The sequence below is a fragment of the Mirounga leonina genome, unplaced genomic scaffold (assembly GCF_011800145.1).
Source record: "Mirounga leonina isolate KUSES-001 unplaced genomic scaffold, KU_Mleo_1.0 Mir_175, whole genome shotgun sequence".
NCBI classification, from domain to species: domain Eukaryota; kingdom Metazoa; phylum Chordata; class Mammalia; order Carnivora; family Phocidae; genus Mirounga; species Mirounga leonina.
In genome coordinates this window covers 21,874,887-21,900,303 of record NW_023270453.1, presented here as the reverse complement: position 1 = coordinate 21,900,303, position 25,417 = coordinate 21,874,887, and the positions used below count along the sequence as shown (strand labels likewise).

The 25,417-nt window shown below is 59.7% G+C and overlaps 1 protein-coding gene across 4 annotated transcripts in view; it reads left to right on the top strand.

Moving 5' to 3' along the window:
* LMF1 (lipase maturation factor 1) overlaps positions 1-25,417 on the top strand; it is a 96,039-nt gene that overhangs the window by 60,226 nt on the left and 10,396 nt on the right. For 3 of the 4 annotated variants that reach the window (XM_035021867.1, XM_035021866.1, XM_035021864.1), the window contains exons 5-7: positions 3,602-3,667; positions 4,942-5,022; positions 17,379-17,546. In XM_035021867.1, the coding sequence (XP_034877758.1) occupies positions 3,602-3,667; positions 4,942-5,022; positions 17,379-17,546 (315 nt within the window). The remainder of the gene's footprint in view (positions 1-3,601; positions 3,668-4,941; positions 5,023-17,378; positions 17,547-25,417) is intronic. The other variant, XM_035021865.1, reaches the window with a different exon arrangement.

Below are 25,417 nucleotides of genomic sequence, written 5' to 3'. Positions count from 1 at the left end.
CTTCATCGCACGGACACGGACCGCGAAGCAAGGGGCTTTCCCGTGAGCGCGCAGGGGGCCAGACCACACACTCCAGTACTTCTGGAAAGGGCAGTCTGTGGTGCTCTGGACCCTGGCCTCTGCTTCAGCCCCTGCTCACAGCCCCACACTCGCCCCCTTGGCTCCTGTCTCCATCTCCAGACACTTGGCTCGGAACAGCCTGGGCCTAAATGGGCATCGAGTCCTTGTGGCTTGCGAGCGCCTGTGGTGTCCCCCCTGCTCCCTGCAGCCCCTCGCACGGCCGGCCACTGGCAGAGACGCCAACTTCGGAGACGACGCAAAACCATCAGTCCCCGCCCCCCCCCCCCTCCCCCAGCCCGTGTTTCCGGCACCTGCCGGCAGCGTTCACTGCGCTGTGCGCGCTGGATTCAGGGTGGTTTCTTTATGGCTATTCTTGGGCCAGGCAAGTGCTGACAGCACCCCGAGACAGCGCGAGCGTGAAGGGGCCAGGGTGGCATGGAGACAGGTCAGCCCTGAGAGGTGCCCACGTATGCCTGTGACCCCAGTGCCAAATAGGGGGCACGTGACCATGAATCTCAAACTCACCCAAGACGTAGAGCTCCCCCCACTTGCCTGTTCAGCCCCCAGAGGAGAGGGACTGCAGGAAGCCTGAGTGGCGTCCCAGACTGCCAGGCCTGCCCACAGGCATCCTCCTGAACCCCATGAGCCCGTTAGTGTGCATGGCCCGGGGTCATTGAGGCTTCTGGAACTCTGAGGGAAGGAGCCCCGACGTAGCCCAGTCCCCGCGTTTGCAGAGGGAGGAGGCAGCCCTGTTAGTGAGAGAGCGGGGGGCAGGGTGCACTCAGGATGGGCTTGCTGCAGACGGCTTCCTATGAGGAGGCCGTTCACCTGGGTGCAGCTGCAGGCCTGGCAGCCCCTCCTCACCCTTGGCTCGGGGTGAAGCATGCAGCATGGAGAAACAGATGTCCTTCCTGCGGCAAGGCCTTGGGCCTCCTGTCTCCAAATGGGGGTGTCAGAAGCACGTCCTGGGAACCGCAAGCATCCGGAGAGGCCCGTCCGTGTCCCTGGGCGGCGGCCTTCATGCTCCTGCCCCCTGCCCCCAACTCCCCGCAAGGCCTGAGCCTGCCCTGGCAGCCTGGAATGTCCCAGCACCTCGCATCCTCCCTTCCCCAGAGAGCAGGGGTGGACAGCTGTGGGTCACATGGCTCTCTTCAGGTCTGGCCTGGTACTGGCTTGTCTGAGCCATTTTTTCAGAATTAATTTTGGGCTGAAAAAGGCTGACAGAAGTCTTTGTTCCTTTGACGCTCACTCAGGAAGGAAAAATCCGTGGAAAATCTGACATCTGCACTATAGGGAGAAGTCAGTGGATGGGGAGGAATATAATTACTCTCCGCTCCCGGAAGAATGTCTCAGATCTTTAAGTGTCTCATATCAGCTTAGAACTTGAATGACATTTTAATTATTTTGTTTTTTTCTTCTCTGCCTGGTTTGAGTCTCTAAAGAGACCCACTCTTGGATTCCGAGGGGTGCGGGGAACGGAGCGTCGCTCACGGGGCTGTCGTGTGATCGTGCCGCTTTCCCGCCCGCGCCGTAGGTCAGACATGCTCAGGTCTGGACAGCAGGCACGTGGCTCTTTGAATGTGCCAAAGAGTTGCAGCCAGGGGCTGTGTCTCTGGCACTGCTGTGACCTAAGCAAACCCAGTTTCCAGAAAGACGGGGACTCATCTTCAAATAGCACCACCCAGGTGCCTGGCGTGCGGCTCTGTGTGGGGGCGTGCACGGCCCCTGAGGCCTGGTGGCCGGGCTGGCGGAGGGCGCACTGTGTGCACGCCCCTTGTCAGAGCCATTGGTGGGTCAGGGCCCAGGACGCCAGAATGCTAGGATCCCTGGGGGATAGGTTTGTAAACCGGCTATCCAGCTGCACGTTTAGTTCCTGCTGAGCCCATGTGCATGGCGGGAGCACTGCCACTCGGTCTGTGGAGGCCTGAAGGGCTGCCACACGACCCTGGGACCTCCTTGTTGTGCCTTGTTCCTGCTCCTTTGAGTGTTGGTGTGTCCATGCCACTCCCCACTCCACACCCATGCTGCCTCTCAGCCCATCCTGTGGGCTCCACGTGCCAGACACGTCCCAACTCCTGGATGGTCCTTCTGCCTGGACGGCCACAGAGGCCTGCTGACAAAGGACCGTCCTGTCCCCCGCTCAGAGCCCTCACCACCCCAAGGTCCTTCCCTGCGTGAAAGTCCCTTTTAGGTGTCTACGCCTGGGCCACCACCCCTGGTATGTATCCACTCAGCTCAATGTTGCTGCGAGGCTGTTCTGCTGATGGGATTGAAGACCACGGTCACGGGGCGCCTGTGAGGAAGTAGAGCCGAGGGTCCTGGGGCCACAGCTGGCAGCGCCACCCCTCCTGATGGCCGCCATCCCGGCCTCGGCCCTGACCAGCCAGCTCTGTCCCTTCCCAAACCTGACACTGTGGCCCAGGGGCCCCTGGGCTTTGTCTAACACAGCCTTTCCTGGTCTTCTCTGCTCCGGACACACAAGTCCTTGGTTTCCCTCACACCGGCTGCCTGGGCGTCTGCCTTTTGCTCCTCGTTCCTCCTCCAGCTTGTCCCCGCTTCTGCAGGGCTGCCCACCCTCCTCCTCCAGAGCCCAGCGTGCCTTCTCTGCACCTTCCACACACCCGCGCCACCCCAACCAGGGTGGGCCCTCCTCTGTGCCAGGCTCGGCCTGTGCGGTTGTATCTGCTGACCGGGCGGGACTCGGCCCAGAACAGTCGCAGCTGTAAAAACCAGCATCACAAGAGAAAGCCGAGCTGCATCCCACGCTTGTTTCTCTCCGCGTACTTCCTCACCTTCTAATTCAGCTCTTATGTAAGACACAGAACTCAGAACTCAATATCTGGGACCCAAGCGGAGCTTGCAGGGCTGGCGGGGGACAGCCTCTGACTTAGGAAGGGAGCCACGAGTTCCCCAAGAGAAAGTGGGGGGCGGGGCACGGTGCTGGGGGTGCTGGGAGCTCGGCTGCAGGCCATTCCAGGGACCCTTCCTCCACAGCCATGGCCCTGTGTCCCGGCAACAAAGCCGTAACCTGGACGCATGTGGGCCCGGGCACCCAGGTTTCCCGCGGGGGGAGTGAGCGCTCGAGCCACTGGGGAGGGCTTGGCCTAGTGCACCTGAGCTTCTGAGTTGCTCACTGCCATTGTGAGTGAGACGCACCTCCCTTCTGGATCCCTCGGTCTAGCATCTGACCATAGCTTTGTCAGCCTGTCCGTTTCTAAAGCCTCAGAAATACATTCCTGCAATGATGCTCAGAAAACCCAAGTTTTTGAGAAAGCACAGAAGGTACTGTCTTTATCCAAGGAAGCTGGTAGTTTGGATGTGTCGTGCGCATGGTTTGACCTCGGCTGTCAGGAAGCCCTCAATGTGCTATTGCTACAGCTTCATTTACGTCTTACCTCTTACGTATTTCAGGCAGGAGATACCCTCCTCCGCTCCCTTGAAGCTTCCTTTGGGTCCTCCCACCTGTGGCTGGTTTGCACGCCCCTGGGACCACTGCCAGCCTCTGGAGTGGCTCATGTTCCTGTCTGTCTTGCCTTGGCAGGGCCTGATCAAGATCCGGGGAGACCGGTGCTGGCGGGACCTCACCTGCATGGACTTCCACTATGAGGTAGGTTGCATGGCGGCCGCAGGCCGAGCTCCCTGTCCCCCACCCGCCCCACCACCCCACCCATGGGGATCAGCACTTGTACTATAACTGCAGCCTCTTAGAGGCCATGCCTTGGGTCACAGGGATGCCCTCTCCTGCTTGCTTTCTTGTCGGAGCACAGGTAGGTCACAAGGTAGTTTTCAGAGTGTCCCGTGTGCTGGGCTGGCAGATGGGGCTCCTGGCCCCCATGGCTGTGGGTCACGGGGTCCGTTCTGCTTGGGCGCTGGTCCCTCCACCACTGTCCATGGTCCTGCTTAGGCATCCTCCCTCCTGGCATCAGGGCTGGCCCCACATGCCCCCAGGAGAGTGCACAGTGGGAGTCACTCTGCCGCCCGCCCTGTTCCCCAAATCATGGCAGACGGACATGGTGGGAGGTGCGAGTCCTGCTGTCCTCAGATTTCCATGGTCCCCTCCCCAACCTTGGCCCCAAGCTTTAGGCAGTCGTCCTCTCCGCCCCCTTCCCTGGGACCCCACCCAGGTCCAAGCCCCTCTGGACATTCCTGTCCCTGCTGATGGCTCACATGTTTGTGGGGGGCTGGGACCAGGTCTCCCTGGGAACGAATTAACTCTAGGGCACTCGGTCAGAGCGACCTCATCCACTTGCCCATGTATACCGTGAATGCCTGCCAGCTGCCCTTTCCCTCTCGTCGGCTGCAAAAACATTGACACGCCTGGAGCGCCACCTGTCAGATGGGACGTTTTCTTCCGTGTCTCCCACCCCTGGCTTATGGTTCCCATACAGGAAAGTGACTTGTACCTGCTCTTGTGTAAAAGGTGCTTGCGACAGGCTCACGCCTCTTCTGGCTTTTCAGTCCTGAATGTGTCCAGTAGATACCGCCTCGGGAGGCCTGGGTGTGTCCGCGGCTGTGTCATCTGTTAACCAGCCTGGGGGCAGGGATGTCCCACAGATGCTGTGCTTAGCAGGGTATCAGACTGGAGATCTCCCCGCGTCCCTCCAGACTCCCCTCCCCTCCTACCCAGGGGCCCATGAGTCCCTCCTTTGGTCCTGGAGCCGATGTCCTGTAAAGGGCCAGAGAGGAAATGTTTCTGGCTCTACAGGAGGGAAGGGGGCCCCAGGGGCTAAGCTAGGAGGCCCTCCATTCTGTCCTGACCCCGCCACAAGCCCACAGTGGCCCCCAGCAGCTTGCGGGCAGGGCCCGTGACTGTCCAGCGTGTGCAGAGGGAGTGTGTGCTAGAATCCCCTTGGTGCCGAAGCCTGCTCTCTCTGCCTGCAGGTCTTGACCAGGGTGGATACAGGGCCTGTAACTCTGATTTCGGTCCACAGAAGGAGTCTTGGCCAGCAGGGAGAGGACCAGGTGAGCCCACACAGCGAGGCTGGTTGACACCCACCCACCCCCCAAGCTGGGTGCGTCCCCAGAAGGGTTTGAGTCAGGGGACACCAGGGCAGAGTTCCTGCATCTCCGCACACAGCCCTGGGCAGGATTTGGGTAGACGGTGGGCCTGTGACCCATATCCTAGGGAGGGGGCCAGGCACCTGTGATGTTGGTATGGTGTGAGGTCAAGGCCACTTGAAGTCGGTCTTCAAGGACAGGCTGAGTCTTGGCTCAATGACCATGTGGGGCCCTGGTCATCAAGTGGTAGGCCTGTGGCCTCCGGGTCAGGTCCCTTGGAGGAACAGAACCACTCTGACTCTGTCAAGAAGCAAGGGCCTTCCTTCAGTCGATCTTGTTTCCACACGCTCTGTAAACTAGGGTGAGGTGAGGAGTCAGGCCTGGGACCCCCCGTGCTGTTAGCTGCCTGCAGAACCCATTGTCATCTGCCTGTCAGGGACCAGGATAGGGGCCACACGGCCTGTCCTCAGTGACTTGGACCCCTCCAGTCCTTGGTGGGTGGCAGCAGGGCCTGCCTCATTCACTGTCAGGACACCACTGGCAGGAGCCTCATAGGAGGGACCTGCTGGGGACAGTGGTGGGGCCGATGGGGCGCAGCACATGGGTGAGCAGGAGGGAGCGGCTTCCGGCCGAGACGAAAGCCCAGGCTTTGCTCGTAGCTGCTTCTACTTCACCCTGAGCCGGTCTGCTCACAGGCATGCTGTCCACATGGTGTGTTACCACAGCGAGGCCTTGCAGGGAGGTCGTTGGAGGTGAGCCCTGATGCCCCAACCCTGTGAGCCCCCCAGATCCTGCAGGGAGTAGGAGGCCAGCAAGAGAGGCCCTCATGTGACACCACAGGCTCACCCCCATGTCCCCCATCTATGTCCTCGCTTTACCTACACGTGGCCGTTGGGGGACTCAGTAGGAGCAGAAGAGGGGCTGGGGCAGCACCAGCGGGTATGTTCATCAGCCACCATGGGGGAGAGAAAGGGCAGCGGACCTCCACAGACATGCCCAGGCCAACCCACGGTGGCCCTGAGCCGCCATGGCAAAGCCAGTCACCCCTGAGAAGGAGGTCCCAGGAACCGTCGTCCCCAGGCTCATGGGTTCCGCCGGTGACGCCAGCGAAAGCATCCATGAGGAAGGCCGCAGGGCCACCCGGCTGCCAGGCGCTCGGCAAAGGAGGAAAGGAAAATGCTGCTGCCAGGCGGCGGCTCTGCGTCCCGTCCAGGCCGCCGTGAGGTGCGCAAGCCTTCTGCGCGGGGCAGCAAGCTGTCAGCAGTGTTCAGGTCCCCAGGTGACCACCGCACTCAGTCCAAGTTAGTCGGGATGCCGACTTGTTAACTTTGGAAAGCTTTGGTTACCAAACGTACACCTCAGTGACTCACGCACGTTGGACATACACACGCAACGGAGCAAGGGCCTCCGCCGCGGCTGGGGGTATGCTGTGAGGAGCATGTGGTGCGGTCGCTAAGCTGCCGGAGTCCCGCCTCGCTGGAGGCTTGGCAGGTCCCACCTGCGGCCCTTTGGGGGGTCGGGTCGGTGCCCCACCCCAGGCTGTGCGAGAGTTGACCGACACGGACGCCGTTGTTTTGCTCCAAAGTCCTGCACGCAGAGCTGACCCTCTATCTGGGGTCACCAGTCACTGTCTGCTCCCATCACCTGTGAGGTCTGCAGCCTGTGGCACATTGGAGGGGACTTTGTGTCATGTCCTTTGCGCCTCGAAGCCCAAGGTTCAAGCCTGTGCAGGGGCAGCTAGCTTGTGGAGCCCAGACGCCGCGGCAGGCCCTTCAGGAGCCGGGGTCCGTGCCACGCGTGGGGCCGCATGCCCACAGTCACTGATGCGCTCCCCTGCGTCCATGTCGTAGGGTGCCCGCAAGGCTGTCCACACACATGGTGCCTCGTCCTGCTCACCCCCGAGGGCCCACTGAGCACCAGCCTGGCCCTTAGCACTGACTTCCTGCTGCCCGTTTCTCTAACTGGGAACCACCTGAGCGTCAGGGCAGCTTCAGCCAGGTTTACTCAAGATTTCCCCTTGGTCTTGTGCGGTCAGGAAGGCCTCTTGCCACCGGTCTCGAACGCACCTGTTCAGCTATGTTGAGGTGGAAAATGGTTCCTTGTCACGGTGGTAACAGTTCTCAGTGAGCACTTGGCGCTCCTAGGCGGGCCATCGGTAGCTCCGTGTCCCTGGACGTTGCTCCTCCCGTCCACGAGCCCCTCAGCCCTGGGGCCCACTGGGAGGGCGCCCAGTGGCTCCGGTCTTTGAGAGCCCTGCAGGCAGGAGGAGAGGAGGGGGCACAGTGCCCTTCATCCTTAACTCCTTGCTGTCCACACCCCTGCAGCACTGCTGCAGCACCTCGTGCTGCCCCAGAGGGCCTGGAGGCTGCAAAGGCGAATGCCCTAGTCCAGGAGGGTAACAGCGACCCTGGGAGCTGGCTACCACGGTGGCCTGGCCTAGGCCACCCTCCCCTACTGAGTGGGATCTCCCCTCCTTTAGTCCCAAACAGCAATCTTAGGGGCATACGCCTGGAGCACGTCCCACCCCCCTGGCCACAGTCCCCTTGCAGCTCTGTGCGCTCCGTGGAGGACTTGGGAAATGGGTCGCAAGTCCGTGGTTTCAAGGCCCTGGAGCGGGGGAGTCCTGGCAGATACCACTGAGAAGGTTCGAGTGACGGAGCGTGAGCAGCCCCCATTCCCCCACATGGTTCCTTCTACGGTTTAAGAGGCAACACCGGGCACTGTTCCTATAAAATGGAGCATCTAAAATGTGTTCATCACAGACATAAGGTGCGTAAAGTGCTTCTGAAAGCGTCAGGCCGCTCATCTGCAAGGGTGGGAGAAGACAGGCTGTCCAAAGACCCGGCTCTGAGTGCACGCGCCCCTGCCCCACGTTTGGCTCCCTCCCTCTGAGCCGCATCCCTGCAAGAAAGCCAGTACACTTGCCCTTCAAACCAGAGCGTTACCGCTGGGGAGCGCAGCGGTAGAGACCGGGGCACTTGGGAGAACCCCCGATTCCAAGTTCTCTCTTAGGGATTCTCTTTCCTAAAGTTGACGCAGCTCCGGTCAGGAGGCCGTCCCCCTTCATAGCCACAGGGTCTCGGAGCACAGGGTTGCGCCTGACAGTAACGTGCGTGCACCCCAAGATCAGGATGCCCGCGGTGTGGGCTGTGTCACCTTGAGGGCCACCCCGGCTCCGGGGCCCGTCTCGCGGCCGCGCACAGATGTGCGGTTCACTGTAGGACGTCCCGCCTCTGTGCGCTGGCGCACACCCTCGCTGACAGAAATCTTGGACACAGTCTGCCCGCACGGGGGGCGCGTCTCTGGCTCTGCTGGCCCCAGGTGACACCGATGTCTGTCGCAGCCCAGGGGCCCCAGGCATGGTCCCCCTGCCTGCTCTCGTGACCGTTCACCCAGCTGGCCTGCATCTTCCCCCGCCAGGCGACGCGCACACCACCAGTGGTTGGAAACCCTCGGCCGTGTTCTTCCATTCTGGGGGCGGTTTGTATCTTATCATGGTTTACAACATGCACCTAGTTTCTTCTCCTGCGTTCACATCTGCTCTGTCATAGCTGCGGGAGGGACAGAGGCTGACAGACGGCTGACGTCCTCCATCTCTAACGGCAGGCACTCCCGTCTGCCCACCTGGGGGAGCATCCCAGCCCTACACAAGGGACAGCAGATCGAGGAGGACACGGGTGGCCGCCTGAGGCCACGTCTTCAGCCGTGTTCAGGCGCCAGTTAGCCACAGCTGAGGGTTACTGCAGCCTGGGGCTTGACTGCATGTCTCTGCTGAGACCTAGTTTTCTGCTGTCGTGATTTTCTTTCTCACAACAGAAAACTTCCCAGTAGACAAGTATTGTGACAAACCAACACCCAGGCCATCCCGCACAGATGTGGCATCTGTCCACGCAGGTCTCTTAGCCCCATCACATGTCACCGGGAGAGGCAGCCGGAGCCCTCTGTTGTCCCCGGGCCTGGCTAGGCCCCGTCCGGGACACAGGCCAGGCCCTGACGCCGTTGCTCCCCAGCAGCATCCCCGCCCAGGCGCTCTGTGACTGGGGGGAGGCTCGTGGCACCCGCTTCTGCGTCTGCCTGTCTGTCCCCCTCACAGGCTGGAGGATACAGTGTCTGGTTTCCTGATGTTTGAGTTGTCCCCAACATAGATGGGATCACTGGTGTCAAAATGCCTGCGGACACGGACTTGCTTTCAGCGGTAGGGACGTCAGCACCAGCCGTGAGCCACTTTGCTGTGGAATGTTCCGTCTGTCTCCACTTGATTTGCCCAAGTCGGTTGTCATCAGGAAGGAGCTTGCCAGGTTTCCCCAGGTGGTTTGTTTTGTTTTAATAACGTGAACAGGTGGGTTGCAGAGGGGACTGCTGTGCTGCACACGGAACCCCCAGCCAGGGGCAGGTTCCCCCTTCCTAGCCGCACCCCTCCCTCCCCCAGAGGTAAAGCAGAGCTTACAAGGGTCTCAAGGAATCCATTCTACACGTGCTTGGGGTGGGCAGGGCCGGGGGGGTGGGGGGAGAGAATGTAATCCTGTTGCTGCAGAATTGGGGAAATTTAATAGTCTTTTGGTCCCAAGCATGAGACGGTCCCTCTCATCAGGGCTGCAAGCAGAGCCGGCTCAGGCATGCCCGGTTATTTCAGACAGACTGGCAGGGCTGGCCTTGGGCAGGGGCTCTGCCCACACCCCCAGAAGAAGAGCAGCCAGATCTGCCCTGCCAGTGGGGGCTGCAGAGGCCCCACCAAGGGTTCTGGAACACCCACCTCGTACAGGAGGATGGTCACCAGCTGCAGCCAGCCCTGCCCCACCTGTGGTCCTTCTAAGCACACTGACCCCAGGGCCCAGGCCAGGCTCTCCTTCCTGGATGCCCGCGACCTCTGCAGCCACGCCAGGGTGCTCACAGGGGTGACTGAGGTGGGCTGAGCCCCAGGGACGGGCCCTGCCGCCCAGAATGGCCGTGCCAGCAGGAGCCTTCCGCCCCTCCCAGGCAGCCAGTGCTGGGCCAGAGCACTGACCACCGTGTTTCACACCCCACACACCCTTTCCAGGTATGCCCATGGCCTTAGGTGCTGCGCCAGTGCCCCCACCCAGCACAGCAGAACCTTCCTCCTGCCTTCCCAGACCAGCCCCAGCTCAGGAGGCTTTCAGGAGGCTTCTGTGTGTGTCTCAGGCCAGGGGGTCCTACCTTTAATTGCAGCCCCAGGACATGGGTTGCCAGCTGTTTTGTACCGTAACTTGATGAGGGTCGGTTAGTCTGGAAGTAATTTGAATCAAGGTTGACATTACCATGAAAGCTACAAATGTTAACTTGATAGAAGCCGTGACTGAGTTACCTCCAGCGGGTTGGGAGTCAGGGCTTATATGCTTTGTCCCTTGGCGGTTTTAGTGATTTTATGGGAAAATGTTTTTTTGTATGTACTGGGGACTGGAGGAGTCAGCGCTGGGGCCAGGAGGGGAACACGGTCTGGCCAGGCGCTTCTGGTGCAGCCCGTTCCCCAGGGTCACCGGGAAGGGCAAGCCCCACCAGACCAAGGCCAAGTCCATGAGAGGCAGGGACACAGCCTCAGGGTCAGCGACGGTCACTGCTGCTAGCACTGAGACTTGAGCCCAGGGCCATGTCACTCCCTGCTGTTCATACAGACCTGTGCTGCCTGCCCCCTCGCGGCCACTCTGGCTTATATGCTCCTAAGGAACTTACCTCACAGCTCGACTGTTTCCCCGACTTTAAACTGGTAACAACCCCGAGGCTGTCATCAGATTAGTGACACATATACTGGAGTGTGTACTCCGTGAAGGCTAGTCAGTCAGTGTGACCGAGTTCCCAAATAGGTGAGAACTTTGCAGGTATCCTTCTGTTACTGATTTCTAATTTAATTCCGTCATTGTCGGAGATGACACGTGTTATAATCTATTCAGGCTTGTTTCGTGGCCCAGAATATGGCCTCAGTGAATGTTGCATTTGAGCCTAAAAAAGGAATGTCCTGTGTTGTGTGAGTGCTCGTGAAGTCAAGTGCTTGATAAGTGGCTTCAGGCCTCCCACGTCCCTGTTTTTGTCTCCTTGTCCTAGCCAGTGCTGAGAGAGGGGCCTGAAATGTGCAGCAGGAACTGTGGACTTGTGGATCTCTAGCCATGGTCGTCTGCGGTTCTGCTCAGTGCGTTTAGAACTTCTGGTACGAGGGCATTAGGTGTCTGAGTGCCGGGACCTCCTCATGATCCTCTTTCCATCAGCCTTAAGAAACGACCTCTCATCCCTGGTCACGGTCCTTCTGAGGTCTGCTTGTGTGACGCCCCTGCAGATGCTCCAGCTCGCCTGCCACTCGTGTTGGAACGGCCACGTCCTCCCGGGCCTGACTGCTCCCCTCCATGCGCCCTCACCTTTGAAGTGTGTGTCTCGCACGCAGTGTGCACTTGCGTCTTGTTGTTTTATCCAGTCTGACCAATTCTGCCTTTTTTTTAAAGATTTATTTGTGAGAGAGAGTGTGTGAGGGGGAGAGAGCACAAGTAGGCAGGCAGGCAGAGGGAGAAGCAGGCTCCCCGCTGAGCAGGGAGCTGGACACGGGGCTCCATCCCAGGACCCTGGGATCATGACCTGAGCTGAAGGCAGACACTTAATGGACTGAGCCATCCAGGCGCCCCTAAAATCTGCCTTTCAATGGCGTGTTTTGACCGTCTGCACCAAGTGAGCACTTTGACATGGTTTCAGACCACCATCCTGCTGTTCGTATGCTCTTTCTCCCATTTGTTTAGATCTTTTTTTATCTTTTTCTGCTTCTTTTGAATTACTTAGATGTCTTCTACAGCTCCTTCTCTTTACTTCTCTTGGCTTATTAGCTCTGTTTTGTTTTCGTGGTAGTGTTAGGGTTCACAAAGACTCTTGCGCACGTCACAGCTTTCCTCCAAGTGAGGACTGTGCTTATCCTGTAAGTCGTACGGGACTGAATGGGACCATGACAATGACACTCTCACTTTCCCTCCTGGTCTTCCTGCAGCTGTGGTCACACGATTACGGTACCACCTTGTTACTATTTTTGTTCAAATTATCCTTTGAAACTTGGCAGACAGCCTCCTGCGTTCACCCTCATACTCACCATTTCCAGGGCTCTCCCCTCCGAGTAGACCTGGCCTCCATGTGTTTTCTCTCTGATGACCGGACATCCCTTACCTTGCTCGTGTGCAGGTTTGCTGCCGGCAGGGTTTTGGTCTAAAGGCCTCTCTCCCCCTTGCTTGGGAGAATCTTGACAGGGACAGAGTCTTAGGTTGGCAGATTTACGTCCATCCTTGAAAGATGTGGCTGTGCTGCCCTCTTGCTGGGATGCGGCCTCTCCCCACGGTCAGGCGGGAAGTGCACCCCCGAGGAGGAGTGCTGGGGCGCAGCTCTTGGGGAGGCACCACCACAGCCTACCCCAGTGTCCAGTCCTTTCCCTGTCCTGTGCACCACCACCTTTACAGCTCGCTCTTCCTTCTCCATCGTCTGTCATCTGGGTGGGAAGGGGAGGTGGCCTTCGGGTGGCCCCAGCTCCCGAGATGAGCACCCGTGTGGCCACCACTGGGCCCGCCGTGGCCTCACTCAGGACGGAGCCCTCGACCCCGACATCTGGGGCCCTACCCTTCCCGGTGCCCATGGGAAGCCAGCCAACAGCCGTGCGCAAACACCATCAGTCTTCGGGTTTTATCCTAAGACCCTCACCAGACAGGTGCAAGTGATCTGCCCTCTCCTGCCGTCAGGGAACTGCCAGCAGGCAGACGCCTCTGGTGTACAGGGGAGCACCCCCACCCCGAAGACAGATGGGAACTCAGACTTCCCAGTGGCCTTTGTGTGGACACCTCAGCCCCTGGCTCCGCGAGGGGCAGGGGTCCTGGGCTGATGGAGGGGGTGCGACTTCACAGAGTCTCCTGTTGAAACGCAATGTGGGCAGCTTGAGGGTTTGCAGAAACTTGTTTTTCAGACAAGAATTATGTGTGTTCCCTTTCTCATTAAAACCTCAAACACATAGTTTACAGTCCCTAAAATGGGAAAATGGCTGAAAAAGCCATTCTGTCTCTCTCAGACTTAGCACTGAGGACCTGGAAGGGACGGCGCTGGAGCCAACATGAAAGAACGTTGCTTTCCCCAAATCCTGGAACTGTTTTTATCACCCTTCATGTTTTCCTCACCCTTCATGTTTTCCTCATGTTTTTCTTCTTTAAAAGTGTCTCTTCTTAAGGGAACCAGCTGTAGAATGTTCAGGGGTCAGGGCTGGCCAGCTGCCGGCATCCAAACTGAGCGGCCCTCTGGACACTTGGCCGCAATTCTCCAACGAGCTGTGACCACAAGGGTGAGTGTGGCCGAGCTTCCTGCCAGAGGCAGCACTGGGCTCTCCTTCCCCTGCTTTATGGGGTGCGATGTTCCAGACGCCGTTTCCAGGGTTTACGGCCAGATTTTATGACACAGTGTTTTTTTCCAGCTTCAGTGCAAACAAAAATAAAACTCTGTCCTGGGCTTGCAGGAGAAGGGAGGCCTCGGGACCCTCCCCGGCCGTGCAGACAGCACAGGTAGAACTGCCCCCCCCACCCCCGCGCCCAGCAGGTCATAAACCCACAGGAGGAGCCCAGTCCCTCCGCGGGCGGTGCGGGCCCTGGGAAAGTAGAGCCGTACTTTGGAGGAATTCCACGGCGCCTGCGTGTGTGGAGGGCACGGGCCACTCTGGGCTCACACCTGCCGACCACCCGGCCGTCCGGCTGCCCCCAGGCTGCGCAGGCTTCCTGGCGCTGTCGGGTGGGGGCTTCTGCTGAGCAGGTCTTAGCGCTTCACAGGCGTGCGCCAACAAGAGTTCGCAGCAGCTGCCCCACGGAGATTACCAATTTGGGCCATAGCCTTCTCCTCAAAACCCTCATACACTCCCTCAGCGGTCTTCTGTTTGGGTTCCCGCTGCCGCAGGCGTGACCTGGGGGCGGCGTCAGATGCCCTGCAAGCCCGGTGTCCTTCCCACCCCTCATCCCAGGTGCCAGCCTGCAGAGGACACGGTGAGCCGGCCCCGGGTGGATGGAGCATCGCTGCCCGAAGGTGGGGCTGGCGGCTGGAGAGCCTGCAGGCTGGGCCTCTGCCAGGCCGCGGGGACGGCTCAGCTTCTCCCGGACCCGGACAGACGGGTTATTTCTGCTGGAAAGCCCTGAGGCTAAGCCGAGCGCGTGCTCACTGCCGCTGCCTGCACCTCGGCCTTAGCACCCCTCCACGGGAAGGAATGGACGCAGGAGGCAGCTTCTCCCTGAGTCAGTGAAGAGTTTGGCTTCCCTCCCCAGGCTCCAAGCAAGCACGGCGAGCTCTGTTTATTTTTCTTCATAGACGTGTGCTACCAGTAGCCGGGCCTGCCCGTCCTTGAGCAGTCCTCACCGGATGCAGGAGGACTGCACAGCTCCCGAGAAGCAGATGTGACCCACTGGTGCAGTGACTTCTGAAGGAGTGACTGCTCCGAAGGCCAAAGGGAAGCACGTCCTCTCCCCGCGTGCTTGCTCGTTCTCCTCATGTCTGCATCCTGTCACCGAGCGGCCCCGACAGAGCTGCACCAAGCGGCTTTTCAGAAGGGACCCAGCCCAAGACACCTCTCTGCAGAGCTGACACGAAGACCTTTGTGCTTCTCGGCCAGTCGTGGACCATCTGCGCTAGAGGGCAAAGGACACGGGGCTGCCTGTCTCGGGGACCCCGTGGGACAGTGAACGGGAAGGCCGCATCATGGGACATGCGCTGCACTCCTCCGTCAGCAGCGGCCACCACGTGTCCCATCCACCGAGTGTCTCGGCCACATGTCGGTCCCGGGTTTGCACAGCTGGGGGACTCGGTGTGGCAGAAACCTCAGGAGAGAGCAAATGACCCAGACGCCACGTGGCAGGGGCGCCCTTCACACTCACAGGTGGGAACAGGTGTCAGTGGCCAAGAGCCCCTGGGGCAAAGATGGGGAGACCCCCCCCCATCTGCAGAAATCCACTCAGAACACAGGGAGACGCACAGCCCTGTAAGCGAGATGGCGTGGGTGCGGGACAGCGGAGACACAGTCACTCACCTATTTTCTAGTTCTGCCCACGGAGGGGCCCAGAGAGAGCGGCCCTCTCGCCCAGGCTGGGTTCCTACTCCCAGCCTCCCCTCAGAGGGACCAGGGCTCCCCAGGGAAAGCAGCGCACCGAGGGGCGGCAGCAGCAAGGGTTTCAGATGACCCCCGAACATCTTGAGGGCCAGAAAGCAGGGAGAGTCTCTGAAAGTGCTGTGGACACATCAGAATGAGTGGCCGTGAAGAATTAGAGTCCACGTGCCCACACCAGTGCTGATGAACAGGCTGGAGGGACACGACCTTGTGGTAGAAAGCCAGCTAATAAATGCAGAAGGAACAGTGGACCCAGAAGTCACCATTCAGAGGCCAAGGGAGCCATGGATTCTGGCGAGAACCATCCCAGGCTGCTGGAACGCAGGAGGCCGGTCCTGTCAGCCTCAAGGGGCAGGGCAGGGCCTGGCCGACACCCCTCAACCAAGAAGTCCAGGTGGACGCCAGCACACCAAGGCACACGGCCACCCTGGGCCCCCCGGGACGTGCCCGTCACCCCTGCAGGCCTCCCCAGACCCACCCTGAGGGACATTGTGCAAATGCGCTTGTCCGTTTCCTAAAGCTCAGATGGGAGGCTGGCGAGGCGTGGGGGCTGCAGGCAACATGGCCTGGGGTCACCTTTCGTTGAACACACCCGGTCAGGCCCGTGGGGCACAACAGCCCACGTCCCTGCTTGTGATCACCGTGCCATGAGCGCGCTGGCCCTTCACACTCAAGTGCTGAGGGGCCCAGCAGCTCGCTTCTCTCTGCTCTGTGGTGGGAAGACCAAGGAGCACGGGCACGGAGCGTGGCATTCAGGGATTTTCTTTCCTGTTCTAACTTTCCTCTTGAGTCAGAAATGGTGTCCAAATGGAAAGTTAGCAAGAAAACTCGAACCGGATGGGACAGTGGCTGGCCCTTCCCCCACGGCTGTCCTACCTGGAGCCACGTCCAGCCCTGAGTGTGAGTGGGGGGAGGGGCGTAAGTCCGCCAAGGGCTGCCGTTTGCAGGACTTCCTCTTGCCGCCTCTCCCCGACCCCGCCACCCTGCGCGTCCAGGCAGGAGGCTCCGTGCTCTTCAGGGGACCACGGGGCCGGCGCACCTGGGCCAGCAGCACAGGCACCTCCTTGTGTCCGGGGGCAGGAGAGACTGGGGGGCGGGGAGGTGGGGTGGGCGCAGGACTCCAGGGGCAGCGGCAGGAGCTAAACCATCTGTGACAAGTAAAGGTCGTTTCGTATCAGAAGTGTGTTTGAGTTTCAAAGCTGGAGCCAGGCCAACCCAACAACTATTGCCCATTTGTTCCTTCGGCCCCGGCGTTCCCCTCGGATGGTGTGTGCGTGGAGAGCTCAAGTCCCCAGGAGGGAGAATGGCGGCGCACGAGGCTTCAGACCCCGTGGCGGCGAGAAAAGGAGCAAGGCCACTCACCTGGGCTGGGGTCCCCCCACACCTGTTTTCGAACGCCCAGGGTCCCTGACCTTGGTGCGAGTGGGGGTGGGGTGGTGGGTGTGCTGGGCCGCACACCGTTCCCGGAATCGGAGCGCTCTGGGTGCCGTTCTTATCTGTGGAGCACCCCTGCCCTTCACTGATGGCTGCATGTCCTCACCCGGGCGTCCCCTCTGGCTGGGAGTGCACCCCCCCCACCACAGCCTTCTGCGTGGCCGGCTCCCAGCCTCGGCTGCTGCCAGGGGTCTGGGGGAAGACTGGGCCGCTGCGGTCAGAGGCACAGGGCCCGTCAGCTGGGCCCTAGGGCGGCCAACACCACGGCTGAGTCAACACGCAGGCCCCCGGGATGAGCCGCCCCCACCCCCCTCACACATGCTTGCAGGCTGTTCTCAGGAACACACACAAGGCCGGAACCCCCAGCTTCCACCAGCCTCCGAGCGGAAATCTCCGCATGTGACTGCATGTGAGCACTGGCCTGAAACCTGGGTTCCCCTAGTGCCCATCCCTTTGCCCCTGGGTCTCTAGGACCCTCGGGGTATCCCGAGGGGTCAGCATCAGAATTACAGGAGATCAGGCAGGGAGAAGGCGCACCCCAAGAAGGCTGAGATGCTCGGTTCCATCACCCTCCCCCCACCAACGCCAGTCTGGCATCTTGGCCACAGGCATTTGAGCTGCCGGAGAAGGGTCCACAGGACTGGCGTCCCCTGAGCCTTTCCCGGCCAGGATGCTCTCCTGGGACAGCCAGTGGGCACAGGGTGGGCAGGGCCAGGGTAGCAGAAGTCCCCTGTGGGGTGGAGCTCCAGGCTCAGCTCACGGACCTCCTTCTGTTCCCCAGACGCAGCCAGTACCCAACCCTGTGGCCTACTTCCTGCACCAGTCCCCATGGTGGGTCCACCGCTTTGAGACGCTCAGCAACCACTTCTTGGAGCTCGTGGTGCCCTTCTTCATCTTCCTTGGACGGCGGATGTGCATCCTCCATGGGGTCTTACAGATCCTGTTCCAGGTGAGCCCACACCTGAGAGTCACCCCCGTAACTGTGTCCCCGAGATCAGTCTCTCTGCTGGGGGGACGAGGCAGATGGCCCAGGACCTGCTCCTCCCTCATGGCTAGAGGATGCGCCTGGGAAGCCCTCCGCGGTGGGTTCTAGGAGTTTCCTCTCATGGTTACGGTAACCCCTCTCACAGGTTAGCTGTCCAGCCGTCGTAAGGCAGTCTCTGAGGAAGAGGCTGGCAGGGTTTTATTTCTAAGTGGACAACTGTGCTGAGCCCTTAGCCCCGGGGTGCCCCAGCCCGCCACTCTGCCCCATTCCTGCACCACAAGCCCCCCAGCCTCCATCCCCGTAGAACAGGCCCACTCCCCAGTGAGCGGAGGCTCCACCACTGACTTCCTCTGGGGCCTTGACAGTCTCCAGCCTCTCCTTTCCCTAAACTGGGGCATCTACTTGCTGACCTCCAAGAAAAACACTGTTGGGACTTTAAATTCCTTTTTTTTTTTTTTAATTTAAAGTCACTTAGCCAGCATATAGTACATCATTAGTTTCTGATGTAGTGTTCAGTGATTCACTAGTTGCTGGGACTTTAACCTCCTCTGTCGTAGCTGATTTGTGGGGGGACAGTTAGCGAAGTGCACAGACCGGGAGCGTTGTGGGGCGCACTGTGCCCGCTCCACTTGGCCGAGGTGTCGGGGGTTGTCGGGCCACGCCCCCTCGGTTCCCGTGTCCCACGTACAAACAGCCTGTTCTGTCAGTGGCCGCTCCGGGGGCTTCCAGGTTCTCGCCGTTACAAGTAAACCTGCTATGGGCGCGTGTGTGAGGGGAGGCCCGTGAGCAGGCGGGCGTGACCTCGAACGGCACCGTCTCCTCTCCCTCCAGCCCGGGAGCCCCACTTGCTTCGCCTCCTCACTGGCTGTGCAGGTATCTGCCTTTGTCGTGCGGGCCGTCGCGGTGGCTGAGGGCCTGACGGTGGGCAGTGGTGCGCAGGATCCAGCGGGACGCGAGCAAAACTGATCCCCGCGGGTTGGGGCAGGAGGTTTCATCCTCACTGGGGTGTGTTCGCACAGCCTCCTTGTCTTTGTTGATACTGTAAATGGAATTTTCACATAAGACATCTTCCTCTGCGCTTCCTCTGCGGCACGAATGTCCCCGCAGTCGTCAGGTGTGATGGCCTCTGGGCTGATCAGTGCCCATCGTCACCTGGCTGCTCACCCCGCGGCAGTTCCTGGGGCAGCGGCAGCAGCGCTCAGCTAGTGGGGCTCGCTGTGTCGCCGCCGGCGGTCCGGGCCCTGTCCCCGCGGCTCCTGCCATGTTCTCAACTCCCACAGCCTAGGGGAGGCTGGTGGAGGGTGCGTCGTGCGGCGTCTGTTTCTAGTTTACTTCAGGTACTGTCAGTCACGAGTGGATTTCTGCACCCGCTGTGAGAAGATCACTTTCTGCGCCCATAAGTCGCTGACGTGGTGCGACAAGGCTCCCCTCCCAGGAGAAACTCCGCTTGGTCACGCTGTGCATGCGATCCGTCCCTGGGGATGACATGCCGGTGTGGGTGTGCACAATGTGTGGCTGCCGGTGTGTGAGGTCCGTTGGTGGCAGTGGTCCGCCCGGTTCTGCTCACGGTGCTTCTCCTGGGGCGCAGCGTGCAGGGCAGAGGCAGGGCTGCTGCGAGACGCGGACTCGGCCCCACGGGGGCTGTTGGTCAGGCCAGGCTTGCATGTTGTTTTCCTGGGTACTGGGCCTATATCGCAGCAGACCCTATGGGGACCGATGTGAGCTCTTAACTAGCAGGTGCACACATCTCAACTGGCAGTTTGGGACTTATTTCACATCTTTGTGTTTCCTTTTATTCCTTTCAGCTGTTCTCGCTGTCCCACTTTAGATTTTATTTACTTGACAGAGACACAGCGAGAGAGGGAACACAAGCAGGGGGAGTGAGAGGGAGAAGCAGGCTTCCTGCCAAGCAGGGAGCCCGATGTGGGGCTCGATCCCAGGACCCTGGGACCATAACCTGAGCCGAAGGCAGACGCTTAACGACTCAGCCACCCAGGCGCCCCTGTCCCACTTTTTCTAATTCATCAGTTACACAGTTTCTTGCAGGTGAAGGCATGCTCCATGCACAGACTCCAAGTCCAAATTCCACCCCTGTCTGGCTGCCTCGGCCGCCTTAAGGCTCTGCTCTGGCCGGGTCCTGCCATCTACTCTTGCCACTCCAGTGCTTTAGCTGTTGTTTCGTTAATACTCTCTTAGATTTACAGAAAGACAGAGCACAGGGTGTAGACGGTCCCCACGTTGGTGTGTCATGTGACACACTAGTTACAACCTTCAAGCCCAGACGGACACCTGCTCATCAGTGGAAGTACAGAGTTTACTTCAGGGTCACCTGGTGGGCGTTGTGCATCCTATGGGCTTGGACAAATGTATAGTGACAGGTGTCCGTCGAGGTGTCAGAGTCCCTTCTGCCCTGACAACCCTCTGTGCTCCCGGACTCATCCGCCCCTCTCCTCAAGCCCGGGGCAGCCACTGACCCTTTGCCATCTCTGTAGCTCGGCCTTCTCCAGAATGTCACGTGGCTGGAGTCGTCTGGGAGATAGGCTTTTCAGACGCACCCCTCACTTAGTAACATGCATGTGAGGGTCCTCGTCTTCCTGGCCTAAGAACTCACTCTTCTATGGTCTGGGTGCATCACAGTTTACACATAAACCGACCAGACTTGACTCGAGGGCAGAGCCATGGCTGGGCCGGCGAGCCCCCACCCCCACCCCGGGCGGGCAGGGGCATGGTGCTCCATGCCTGCCCGCCCGCCCGGAGCCCTGGGCTCCCATGGCCCTGAGCCAGCAGGAGGCAACTCCAGGCAGAGGCGTGAGCAACCCTGACAGGGTCCACCAGTGTGGGCACCACCTCGTGCCGGACCCTTCCCTGCTGTCCCAATTCCAAGGCAACTCAGAGGATCCTGCCCTGCACAGCAGTGCCAGGAATGTGGGTCTGCTCGGCTTTGTGCTCACATGGTGGAGAACTGCTCTCGGGTTGTGAGGCGTTTGTTAGCCACTCCCCGCCCGCCAACCTTAGTTGCTTTTCCAGGCTTTGGACCACTTGGGACCCTCTCCAGGCTCTAAACCTGCCTGGGCCTGTGGGGACTGGTTTCCACCTACCAATTTCTCTCCCCAAAACCCGAAGCCTGGCTTTGACGAATGCCAACAAGAAGCAAACTGTCCTGTCGCTTAAGAGAGTAAGTGAAGGAAGTTTGCACCACCAGAGCAGATGTAAAGGGTTCGGCTCCTGGAAAGTGGAATTTGAACCGGGGCTCTCAAAGTGCCCTTGTCCACAGTGCACTTGGCAGGGGTCCTACTTCAGGGTGACCACTGGCTAACTGGACCCGGCTCGGCAGCAAGTTGGAATCCCGGCCCAGGGCACCAGTGTCTCCATGGCACGCAGAGGGGCTCAGGGCTCAAGTGTGGATGGCTCCCAGCAGCCATGTGGGTGGGCCCTGAGCCGGCTCTGGGGTCTGCTGCCGAGGTGGGTAATGGTAGACAGTGGGTGGCACAGGAGTGCAGGGCAGCCCGAACTGGATCTTGTCAGCCTGCAGCTCTGGACGTTATTCCAGAAGACCGGCCCACACACTAGCCTTCCATCCCCCAAAGGCCCTGGGAGCCCCGGGTCCAGGCACATCTCCGGGGTAGCGCTGTGGCTCTCCGAGGCCCGGTCTGCTGCCAGCTCTGCAGAGCAGAGAGGACAAATGGACAGCTGGTCCAGCTTCCTCCCAGGCTGTGTGGGGTCTCAGGCACGGGGGCTGCAGGGCACAGTCTCACGGCAGGAGCTTGGATCTCAGGGAGCACTGCGCTGTGCTGGGGGGCCGGTCACTGTGGGGAACAGTGCAGTGTGTGGGGGTTTATGCGTTGTCCTGACAGGGGCCACGCTTCTGTCTCTGCACCCAACACCCCGAGGGACATCTCTGGATGTTTGTTTCCGTTCATTCCTTCAGGAGAGGGTTGAGGATGTGAACATGCTCCTTTCCTCCTACACTCCGTTTACACAGCTGTTCCGGAGGGTTCTGCAAGGCCACAGGTCCGTTGTCTACTTGGAGAGGTGCACGTGAGAATTAATAGGCAGGCTGAACTGCCCGGTCCTAGACGCCCCTGCCTTCTGACGTCAAGCCTTGAGGCTAAGGGGGAGACCCTGGCAGGGGCAGTGGTCGGGTTCTGCAAGCGCTGGGACCAGACACCCATCCTAGCGTGGGAGCAGGTGCTCACTAGGCAAGTGGCTCCCGGTTGGTGCAGAGACTGGTCTTATATCCCAGACTAGATTCACCTCCACCTCCTGCCATGTCCTGCTCCTTCCACCCTCTGTGACTTTGGCCAGAGTCAGGACAAGGTCACAGTGAGGGCCATCACCATGGCGACAGGCACAGAGAGCTGCCTCCCCCAGTCCCCGAGCCACATGCCCAGAGTTGGGAGTCCTGGGATAAATGCCCGGGGCTCCTGGCCACAGAAAATTGCCCATGAGCACGTGTCCTCTGTGAGAGCACGGGCGCTGAGAACGCAGCTTGAGAGTTCCAGAAACCCATCCCCTTCCTTTACGGGGGGTGTTGCATCACCCAGGACATCTGCTCGGCATCTCCTGGGCCCAGGATTCCACCCTCACAGCTCCGCTTCCTGCCTGCTTACCGCTAGCCCTGGTCTCCAGCAGCCTGCTCCGCGCCCACCCACAGGCGCACTTTAGGCTCCACGGCCGATGTGAACAGATGGACCAAGGGTCTGGTCCTCTTTGGCAGAGGCTGCAGCCATGCCAGGAAAGAACAAGACAGACAGGATCCCTCAGCACATGGGGAGCCATGCACTCAATACCAAATTCCATTTTTCTTATTAAAAACAACCATCCAGATGGATGGGGGGGGGACACAGCCAGTGTGTGCCTGATGAGGGCTCTGCACCCCCAGGGCTCCATCCCTCAAACTGTGCTCTGTGGAACCCTAGTTCCCTGGGTCGAGGCCCCGCCATGTGAATGTGACAAAGTGGGGGGGCAGGAAACAGGTTTGTGCCAGGGCCCCCCCAGACCCACCAAGGGAGAGCTGGGCAGGCCAGAGGCATCTAGGGCCTGTGGGCAGCCTTTCACCACATGCTCCTATGCCCTCACCCACATAAAACTGTCAGACCTCGAGAATCCTGTTGTGCCAGAACATTCTGGGTAACGGACTTGTGGACCAGGCATCAGGGGCCTCGGCCCACCCCAGGCCTCTTCCTGCCACATCCAGGAGGACAGAGCCTCCCTCAGGAAGAAGGCCTGTGTCTCCTGCAGCATCCAGCAAGGCTTCGGGGTTGGGGCCCCTCTGTCTGGTGATCACAGTCAAGGGGGAACGGGGGAAGCCAGCTGTTTTTTTCAAAGGCTGGAGAAGCTCCCCCCGCCTTAGGGAAGCATGGAGCCCCGGAGCAGACTCTGCAACAAAACGGGGGGGCCGCCAAACCCCAGTCCACTATGAGTGGTGGGCCACTGAGGGTGGCCTGGGCTGTCTGCCCCTCCAGGAAGGCTCAGGTTAAGGTCCCACACCGAAGCCCTTGGGAGCCAGGGTACTGCTGAGGGAGTGGCCAGTGGAGGCTCCTAATGGCGCTTTTTCCTGGTATGCTTTTGTTGTAAGTGGAGGAGAACAGGGATTTGTGCCTTGCACCCATACCACGGTACAGGGTTGTCCCTTACACAATGATCCTTTAAGGAAACTGAAAAGATGTTCAAAAGTTACGCACAGATTCGGCATTCCTGACTCAGTGTCCCTGCGTACAGACCGGGGCCTCCCCGGAGACTGTGCGGCATTTGGAGAGGCCGCCAGCGGGCGTCTTTACCTCAACCAGCACCCCTCAGGGTGTTTTTGCCACCGTGGTGTCGGAGCCTGACGGTGTTCTTTCGGCAAAGCTGTGCCCTCGGTCTGTGCAGGGGTCCCCCTGCCGCGCTCACCCTTGCTCGCCATGTGACTCTGCCCCTCCACCCGCCCAGAAGATTCTTCTTTCTCACTGGTGTTCAGCGATCTGGGTCATGTGTGGTTTCATAGGCTTCTCTGATCTGTGCGTTTATCATTTTTGTCAAATTAGAATTTTTGGACATTATTTCTCGGTGTTTTTTCTGCCACCCTCCCTTGCTGGGACGTGGCACACAGTGTGTCAGGCGCCGTGTCCCACTTCACTCTGTGCTTCGGTTCAGAAAGCGCCCGCACCTCCGCCGACTCTCCTGTCCCTGCATCCACTCGTCGCTCCAGTTCTTACGTGCCCTTTTCAGCTCTCAATGTGCGTGTGGTTCTTTTTCACAGTTTTCATTTTTCTCTTGTTTGTGATGACGTCTTCTTGTAAATCCCTTACTTTATTCATAGTAGCTGTTTTGACATTCTTATCTACTAGTTTCAGATTTTCTCCCGCCTCTGATTCTGTTCTCGTGAGCCTTTCTCTGTCCCAGCTGTGGTTCACATGTCTGCAGATCCTGACGGGCCACCAGCCGCCGTGGGCTGTTGGTGAGGGTGTGGACACTGTGTACTTCTTGGTGCTGAATTCTTCCCTGCCAAGCAGCTCACCTACTCACGAGTCCGTCTCATCGTGCCGGGGCAGGTCTGACTCAGGCCTGGGCCTCGCGGGGTCTCTGCTGTGTGCCTGGCTTTCCCCTAGGTCTCCACCCACATCCTGTGCCTATGACTCCGTGGCTGGCAGACTCAAGGGCAGCCGGGCCATCCCTGCAACTACTGGTCTGTGTGCTTCCTTCCTGGCACAGCGCCAGCCAGCCACCGTGACCTCCCCAGCATCAAGCTCTGCCCTCCGAGGGTTCCTTCCCTGGGCCGAGGTCCACTAAATGCCTCCGGGGAGAGCAGAGCCTGGCGTGGGTCTGTGTGGCCACCCGGGGTCCAGCGTTGCCTGCTCTGTCCCCCGTCCAGCTACAGCACTGCTACCTCCAGGCCCTTTAGCCTTGAGAAGCCAGTCGCCCTGGATGCAAAGTCAGAGTGTTCCTGGGGCCCCTGATGATGAGGCAGGACGGTCATGGCCTTGGGCCACAGAGGCTGGCCCCACTTTTCAGGGATGAAGGGTCACAGTCAGTGGTGGCACTCCAGCTACCGAGGGCTCTGCGTGAGTTGAGAAACTCCCAAGTTCATCCCTGCTGGGCTCTACGTGGTGTAAGTGGAAGGAAGGATGTGCTTGAATGTGTGATCAGATTATTCCCGGGAAGCAGACAGGATGGAGATGCTGGAGGAAATGGAAGGGGCACCTTGGACAGGGTCTCTAGGGCTCTCCTCTGACCCTGTCCTCCCTGTTGGGTGTTTGCAGATGGAACTTGGGGAGGCCCAGTGTGTGGGCGGACAGTGGGCCACGTGGTTCCGCCTAGTTCTCAGGGGGGAGCCAGACCCCGTGGCTGGGCCCTCCTTCTCCATATGGTAGCTGCTGTGCAAAAACCATGTGACCACCCTGCTCCCACAGCCTGACTTTGTTCCAAAGAGGTGAGTGGGCGACCCCCCATCTGGGCAGCCCCAGAACATGACAAAAATGCCTCACGTGCCGTGCCTTCCACTCTCAGACTGGAGGCGTGGCACTCCACGGACCACTTTCCCCGAGTTTTCCATCTTTCAATTGAAATGCTTACACCATCTTAACTTCTAATTTATCCTGGGACATGAGAGACCGCCAGAGCCTGCACATCGCTCCACTGGGGTGTCCTGGACCCCCTTGGGGAGCTTCTGTAAGGTCTACCAGGAAGCCCTTGGCGCTGCTCAATCTGTCTGTCCTCCCTCAAGAGTTTCTCAAACCCATCTTCTGAAGATTCCCATCTGCTTTTCGCCTGGTACTCCTATGGCTGTGCTTCCTGACACAGGAGCGCCCTTTCAGATTAGCGGTTTTGGGCCTGGGTTTCTGTAGGGTCTCAGT